This window comes from Neovison vison, chromosome 6 (genome assembly GCF_020171115.1).
Source record: "Neovison vison isolate M4711 chromosome 6, ASM_NN_V1, whole genome shotgun sequence".
NCBI lineage: Eukaryota > Metazoa > Chordata > Mammalia > Carnivora > Mustelidae > Neogale > Neogale vison.
Genome location: NC_058096.1, coordinates 10481455 through 10490002, shown reverse-complemented (window position 1 = coordinate 10490002; position 8548 = coordinate 10481455). Strand labels below are relative to the sequence as shown.

The following is an 8548-nucleotide window of genomic DNA, read 5'->3' as shown; positions in this document are numbered from 1 at the left end:
CCTTGGATCTCATGTAACTAATGATATCTGAGTGGCAATGGGAAGATGGCGGCTTTGCCCCTTAGGGAACACCACAAGAACCTGTTCCTGATCACATGTCTAACATGACAAGTCCTCCTTGGGGACTTGAGTCAAGAGTTGGGGATTAAATGGATTTCAATTACATTGAATGCTCCTTGAGAGGTCAAGTGATGTGAAGTCTTAAAAGTGATCATTGAGCTGACATAAGAAGCATACCAAATCTTCTTTTGCCTAAAACACAAAAATCCTAGAAATACAAAAAACTTGGTGAAAGAAGGGATTCCAACTTACCACATCATATTGCTCCTCTTTTCAAATGCTATTTCAAGGCCCACTTCCCTCAGGAAATTATTTATCCAGTAGTATCATATAGGATATTTTTGGTTGAGAGGGGTCAGAAAGCTTAATAAAGGAAATTTATTGGCTCACAAACTGAAACAGTCCTGTGGCAAATTAAAGCTTCGGGACAGTTTGATTGGGACTCTAATCTCTATGATTTTCTCAGTTCCTTGCCTATGTTAGCTTTTGCCCTCAAGTTGGCTTTTCTAACGTTGGCAAAAAGGCTCCAGCAGTTACAGGCTCAGATCTGCATTTAACACTATCCGGAGCAAGACAGAACTTTAATGTCCCAGGATCTCCCTTTAAAATCTTTCCAGTCATTCTGAGTGGGTGGACCAGCTCCCTTAAGTCATGAGTCCCTCTTGGACCCAATCAGTGAAGCCAGGAAATGGAATGTACTGATTGGACTAACCTATGTCTCTTATTTCAGCCCTTGAGCTAGGAGTAGTTTCAGCTTCCTCACTGCCATATGGATCTCCAAATGCAAATCAAGGGTGGTTGGGTTAAGGAAGGGGGAAATGCCTGCTGGAGAAGCAACCAACAGGAGAGGATTGAATCTCCAGATTTACTGAAGTTCTGACTTTACACTCCTCTTGTAATACATTCCATGTTCCTATTTGCTGTGGATTACATTTTTGTCTTTATTTCTTTCTTCTGTTTCATCCTGCCCTATAAACATCTCAAACATATGGATGATGCCCAGCCCTAACTATATAAACAAGCCAATACTTTTGTTGGATAAAATAATATTTTATCTTTTTTAATAAAGTAAAAAAGAAAAATACTTGGAAGTCGACCCTATCCTCTGAAAACATAAGCTTGGGGTTTAAGTCTGACTTTTATGAAATTGTGGCACTGGTTGCAGACCACTGTTTTCAGACAGGAAAAAAAAAAATTATTTTAATTGTAGTCCAGGGAATGTCTCCAAAAACGGAGCTGGAAAAACTTCATAGATGTTGGTATAACATATAATTTATCAGTTTGCCTGCTGAAAGTCATTTGCAGAAGTTTGACTAATCATGCTCTCTCTAAATTAATTACTCATTTAGGCGAGGTCTTATCTCTTTTTCATCTGAGACAAGTATATAAGTAACAGATATTTATAACACATTTGAGTTGAATCATATGATGTCTAATATAACAAAACCTAAAAGTAACTCTTTGTTTTGTCTACATGTAAAACTTGAATCTCCTGGATTTGATTCAGAGCTCAGGTCATCAACTGTTTTGCAGATTGGTTCTCTTATAGAACAAGGTACTGTAGCCATTGCTTGCAGACTAATTGCCAGTGGAATAGTCATGTCCTTTTCCACAAGAGTATAACCACCAGCCCCCACTATCAAATCACAACCCAACACTACCACCATCAAAATCAACCATCAACCACCACCACCATCATCCACATTGACCACCACTACACTACCACTACCACCACCATCAACATGAACCACCACCAGCATGACCATCATCAACATCAACCAGTGACTGTCACCATCAGCACTACCACCAACACCACCATGAACATTAACCACTACCATCAATACCACTAGAATCAGCCATCACTATGATCACCACTAACACTGATACCAACATCGGCATCAACTACCATCACCACTATGAACACAGGACTTATATTTTACATATTTATTTTTACTTTGAAAAATATATTCATGTGCATGATTTCATTAGCTCTTATCTATTTTACAAGATTGGCAGAACAGACATTATTATTCTCATTTTATCTGTGTGCAGACTAAGGTCCAGAGAAATGAGGTGGTGTGTCCAAGGACATCAAAGTGTCCTTAACTAGAGTTTGATTCTTCTGACTCCAAAACCAATGCTCTTTTTCAATAGATGCCATGACCTCAATGAAAATGAAGAACTTCTAACTTCTGTTATTAACAACCTTGGTTCTATAGTCAAGTGAGAACGTCTAGAATTAATGGCTCTTTGAAACCATACAGCCCACTGCCATGTGTTCCAGGTGAGAGCCACAAGTCATTCAAAGTTCATGTGACCCCCCTGGAAGTTGAAAACTTGAACCCAAGGTGCTCGATTCCAAATTCAGCCTTCTTTCCATGACAAGAGGCTACATTCACATATACCCTCAGGAATCTCCTAGATTCTTTGAGAACACTGAATGCTCCAAGTCCTTCCCCAGAATGCAAGCTTTTCCGGTGAAGGGTATGATCAGAAACTGCCGCCCCTGCTGTCCTGTCTCAAAGTGCCACAAAGCCTGAGAAGGAAATGGGACACTGGCTCCGATCACTCTCCCACTGGCCTAAGAGCATGCCCCAGAGATGCTCTTCCAGCCCCATTCAAGTACCTGACTCCTCTCTCAACGTTCCAAGTAAACTCAAAGCTGTCTCCCCTGGTAGGAAGGTTGGGCCTCTTCTGTGGAGTTCGGCGTGCCTTGACTTTCAAGGGATCCCCTGGATTTCAGTTTGGCTCTCGCTGTTTTTATATTTTGGCCCCAGGCTGGCCTGGCTGGGCTGCAGGACAGCTCTGTTGCTGATGGTCAGTGCAGAGCATTCGGCCACCTTGCTCTGGAGACCTTTCTTTTTGAGTTCGGAGGTCAGATTGGAGTAGTAAATATCTTCCAAAGATTTATCATTCTTTCTGAGGATGTTGCTGGCCAACCGGAAGAGGAAGATCACTCCATAGATGCCAATGATGGTGAGAATGTACCAGGCAGCACTGGTCCCGTCTGGAAGTTTCAGGGCCCTGGTGGAGTTGGTGCTGCTCCTCCCCTCCATGTGGTCCCTCAGCAGGGAGCTGAGACCAGTGCTGGCCTGGGTCTGGTTGGGGATTCCCTGAGGTGTCCACTTGGCCACTGAGAAACAGAGAGATCCAGATGAGACCCAGCATCCTGGGCTCAGGGCTGCCTGGCCAAGCCAATGATCAGTGGGAAACATGGGGGAGAGGGGGTACTGCTTCAAGGGGCTCTCTCTGTTGAATGGGCAGGAGTCTAGCAACACATATATAGAGAGAGGTTTTGGGGGAGGACGGATACTAAATATGAATATATGAAAAAGTGAGCTAACCATGGTATAGTGTGCAATTATGTGCATAAAAGAAGGGAGGATAGGGTATTTGCTCGAAGCCCATATATGCATAAAATATCTCTGCGAGAATACACAAGAAGTCGGTACCTATAGTTGCTCTTGGGGAAGAGAATTGAAGGATGAGACGTACTTTTTACTGGCGCCCTTTTGTACATTTCGTACCATGTATGTTTATCTTCAAAAAGGAGTTGATTAAAAAAGGAAAGGATACAAGTGGACACTTTCTCGGTCTCCTTGGAGAGGTGCCCCTGGGTAGTGACACTGTGTGCCCTTCCAAGACCAGAAGATTAAAATCTTAATTGCTGTTTAATTCAAAACTGTTTTCTCTCCTCGAAGAGCCAGTGCACATGAAATGAAAGCCACAGAAATAGTACATAAAACTGTGAGACATTTTCTGATTGAACTTCTCTGGCTCAAATCCCTGTTTCTCGCTCTCTGCAAACACAGAGGCATTCAGATGTGTCATGGGATATAGCCCAGACCTGCTGCGTGGACCACAGCTTCTCCATAAATGCTATCTATCTGGCATTTGTTTGTTGCTAATTCATTTTACTAATGCAAGATGCAGAGAGGTTGGTATTTTTTTTATTATAGTTAATTGCTGGAATAAGCGAATGATCTTATTACTTTGAGATGAAGGGAGAAGCAGTTTAAAAATAACTCTATAAACCACATGTGACAAAGCCTACATGAACAGATTTAATTGTATAAAATTGGTCACCCATAACAAACAATACAATAATGAGGAATTTTATACCACTGTTGGTGGAAGGGCTTGACAACTTGAAGTATGGACGGGGGAAAATTCCCACCATTATTAACAACAACAACTACAAAAAAGTCAACCCAACAAGGACATCATAAATCTCAATTAGAGCAAGAGAACACATGTTTATAAACCCAGACCTTTTCGAGAGTTGTAGAATGATGTGATATGTTCGAATACATAGAGAATACACCCATGCAAGAACTACAGGACATTACAGTATTTTAAAACCTGTCCATTTCCACTTGAAAGAATCTCACTATATTAATTATTGCAGTCCATTACTCTTTTCTTTTTTTAAAAAAAATAAGAATAAGCTGGTTGTATCTTAATGGAGAGACATACCCTGTAGAAAGACAAACATTTTCCTCCGTGCATTTTGCACTTATAATTTACTGATGGAAAATACAGCAGTCCTTCTAGAACAGCCCATCCCTGTATCCACGCTGATTACTCACGTTCCATGAGGCGGTCTTTTCCTTGACTCTTGGGGAGGCAAATTTAAGCGTCTGCGGTGAACAGAGAAGATAAAAGGAGAAGTCTTTCCTGCAGGTGGTCACACTTCTAGTGAAGCCCGGCTGCCCAGAGGTTCCTGAGCAGGGAGTAACACGATACCCAGAGCATTTTAAGGCAGTGCCAAAGAGAAACTTCGCAGAGAAGACTCCGACTATCTTTCTCTAGTTCATCAGGAGATCACAATTGATCTGTCTGCTTTTGGCTCAGAATACAAAGCACTTCCTGGCTTACACATGTTGAGAGGGTCTAAAGCAAAAGAATTTTTATAAACATGCTGGTACCAAGGAGTTTCCAGCTCTCCCGGGTCCCATCCAGGCCTGCAGGGCTGGGGGGCTTGCTGGAGGCTGGCTCATCTGCTCATAGGCTGGCTGGTTCCTGGTTCCTGAACTCCCCTCTTCTGCGCCTGTCCTGGGAGTGCCAGATGGTCAGGTGTGGTAGAGACCTGTTGTCATAGGGTCAGGAAACAGCAGGGTCAGGAGTCACCAGCTTCCTCTTGGACTGTCTCCCAGATGAGGAAATCCAGCCAGGAAGGCACAGGCATGGGGTTGGGGGTGGGACACACCCCCTCAGGGATCAGTGGGCCAATAGGCCTGGCTATGCGGAGTGGCACTTCCCTTCCCCACACTCCTGAGTCACAGCCCACACTGATGAATCTAAGTACCTTTAACCAGAAAGTGCTAGAATAATAAGAGGCTGAGAGAAAAGAAAAGCAGGGATCTTCGGCAGGTTGTGAGCAGCCAATGTTCCCAGCCCCACTCCTGAATCCTCACCAAGACTAGCCCCTGCCAAACTTGTAAGGGTTGTTGGCTTTTAAGATGTAATTTGGTGGGAGCCTGGGTGGCGCAGTCGGTTGAACATCCAACTCTTGATTTCATCTTGGCTCATGATCTCGGGGTTGTGAGATCGAGCCCCGCATTGGGCCACATGCTCAGTGTGGAGTCTGCTTGTCCCTGTCTCTCTCTGCTCCCCCCCCCACCTTGCATGCACACTTTCTGTCTCACATAAATAAATAAAATCTTTAAGCCTGGGTGGCTCAGTCAGTTAAGCTTCTGCCTTCAGCTCAGGTCATGATCCCAGGGTCCTGGGGTTGAGCCCCACATTGAGCTCCCTGCTCAGTGGGGACCCTGCTTCCCCCTCTCCCTCTGCCCCTGCCGCTCCCTTTGCTTGTGCGTGCTCTCTCGGTCAAATACATAAATAAAATCTTTTAAAAAACAAATAAAAATTAAAAATTAACAAAATAAAAAAGTAAGATGTAATTTAATAAAATTGGCATCAACACGGGACTAGACAAGTACATTATCAAATAGGCTGTATGATCCTGCCGTTCCACTCTTGGGCACGAATCTAGGAGAAATGGCACATACACCCAGACAAAAAGTTGCATAAGGATATTCATGGTACTATTAGTCATGGCTACAACAAGAAAACAGTCCAAATGTCTTGATGTCTTGATAAAAGGGTGAATAAAATGCTGTCGATCCCCAGAATGGAGTATTACTTGACGGTGAAAAGGAATGGAGTGCAGACGCATGCTACAACACGGATGGAGCTTGAAAACGTTAAGCCAGGGGCACCTGGGAGGCTCACTTGGTTAAGCGTCTGCTGTCGGCTCAGGTCATGATCCCAGAGTCCTGGGATCGAGTTCCGCATCGGGCTCCCTGCTCCTTCTAGCCTTTCATGCTCTCTCTCAGTCTCTCAAATAAATAAATAAAATCTTAAGAAGAAAAGGAAAGAAAACGTTAAGCCAAGTGAAGGAAGCCAGTCACAAAGAACAGTCTAGTGTGTGATTGCCTGTGTAGGAAACGTCCAAAACAGACAAGTCTAGAAGGACAGGAAGTAGATTCATGGTTTCCTCCAGTTGGGGTAGTGCTTGAGACCTGATAACTAAGGGTACAAGGTTTCCTTCAGGGACGATATAGGGTTCAACAATTTGTTGTGCTGGTTCCACAGCTCTTCTTTAGTGAATACACTAAAAGCCATTGAATTGTGCACTTTAAGTGGGTGAACTTTATGGGCTATGGATTCCGTTTCAGTAACGTAACACAGGCATATGAAGGAATACTATGGAGCCCAGACCAAGAAATGCAGAGGCTATTGGTGTGCTGATGTGTAGAGCTCCCCCACATGCGTGGGTCAATGAAAACTGTAAAGAAGACAGCAAGTTACCCTCCATGTAAGGGGGAGGGGCAGGGGTGCCTAGGGGCTCAGTGGGTTGAGCATCCAACTCTTGATTCCAGTTCAGGTCCTGATCTCAGGGTGATGGGATCCAGTCCCACTTGGGCTCTACGTTCAGCGTGGAGTTTGCTTGAGACTATCTCTTCCTCTCCTGCTGCTTCTCCCCCATCTTAACCCCCCCACCCAGCTCGCTGTCTCTAAAAAAATAAATAAAATCTTTTTTTTAAAAAAAAGAGTAAGGGGAAGTCACACAGACCTAGTTTGCGTGTATAGGCATTGGAAAGCTGCTTTAAGGATGCCGGAGAAAATAAGAACAGGAGTTACTCAGAGAAGAAGAGAATTCGGTAGATGGAAGGCAGGAGTCGGGGGAGAGTTCTCCCTGTATATTCTTTATGAATCTGAAGAAGTTTAACCATGTCTGTGCGTTCCCTATTGCACAGCGAAAACATCCATGGACCAAACGCAACTCTTCATTCAACGTGTATTTCGACTCCTGCCATCTCTCTTTTTTGGGGGGGTGGGGGTGGCTGGACCCACACTTCGGGCTCTGTCACACAAACAGGGATTTGTCGCATTGACCTGCAGAGGTGAGAAGGGGCAGAAAGGAGGACCCCGGGTGACAGAGAGCAAAGGGTAGAACAGGGTCAGGAGTCAGGGCTCTGTCCCAGCGGTGCCCTCCCCCTGTGATGCTGGGCAAGACCCTCCCCACCCCACCCTGGAGCCGGTTTCCTGGCCTGTGAGGGGAGGAGCAGCGGGACCTGCTCCCCTCTGGTCCCAGGAAGGCAGGAAGGAAGCCTGGGGAGGCGTAGGGAGGAGCCGCTCCCATCCCGTGGAGGTGTCTGAAGGGGAGGGCTGTGTGTCAGGTTGAGGTCAGAAAGTTTCAGCATTCGGCCCAGCAGGACGACGGCATGGGGTGTGGGGAGCAAGAAGCTCCAGAAAAATGGGGGCGACAAAGAAAGGCAGCCTCCGGTCTCCACCGTACAAGGTGCGCATAGCTCTGCGCAAGGTGCTCTCAGCCCCGTTTTGGCTTCTCTAATCCTGGGAAGCAGCAGTGTTATTCCCCCTTCAAGGGGGGGAGGGACATTCTTTCATGCTCAGAGAAGTGACTTTTGCCCTAGTGTTGCACAGATCCCAGATTCCAGCGAGCGGACGGCTGAAACCAAAGGCATTCTCCTCCCACACTCTGAATGTCACCTGCAGGCTGGACCCAGGGTCCCACGGATTTTCCCAGCTTGAACAGCAGGCTGTCCTTGCTGAGGCGTATCCATGACCTTGAAACCTGTCCTGTTGGCCAAAATGAAACCGTGATGTTAAAAGTCGGGAGAACGGCTATCCTACAGCTGAAGACAAGTAACTAAAGGAAGCAGAAGGAAGACTCCATGGGTTTGGTCGTAGAATTGTCCACTGGCGTCCGGTTCACTTTTCGGGAAGCATGTCTCACTTCGATGTAGACCATACCCTGTTTCTTTCACATGGAAAGCCCTGATAGACCGTGGGAAAATAAAGTTTAAGGTTTATGTAGAAAACACAAATGTTATTTTTTAAAAAAGAACTCTATAGTCTATCATGGCTGTCGCCACATGGTACCATCTGATGAAAAATGCCCTTCCTGGGGCTGGGGAGGGGGTGGTCGAGGTCATGGTCTGAGGGACGGGGCGGCTGCCTG

General features: G+C 45.4%; 1 protein-coding gene across 1 annotated transcript; it reads right to left on the bottom strand.

Annotated features, from left to right (window-relative positions):
• Positions 1 to 2050: 2050 nt before the first annotated feature.
• Positions 2051 to 4827, bottom strand: SMIM34 (small integral membrane protein 34). The gene is made up of 2 exons (XM_044254951.1): positions 4650 to 4827; positions 2051 to 3193 (listed from the first exon to the last, which is right to left on the bottom strand). Exons 1-2 carry the CDS (start codon positions 4654 to 4656, stop codon positions 2781 to 2783), a joined length of 420 nt encoding a protein of 139 aa, XP_044110886.1. The 5' UTR covers positions 4657 to 4827; the 3' UTR covers positions 2051 to 2780.
• Positions 4828 to 8548: the final 3721 nt, after the last annotated feature.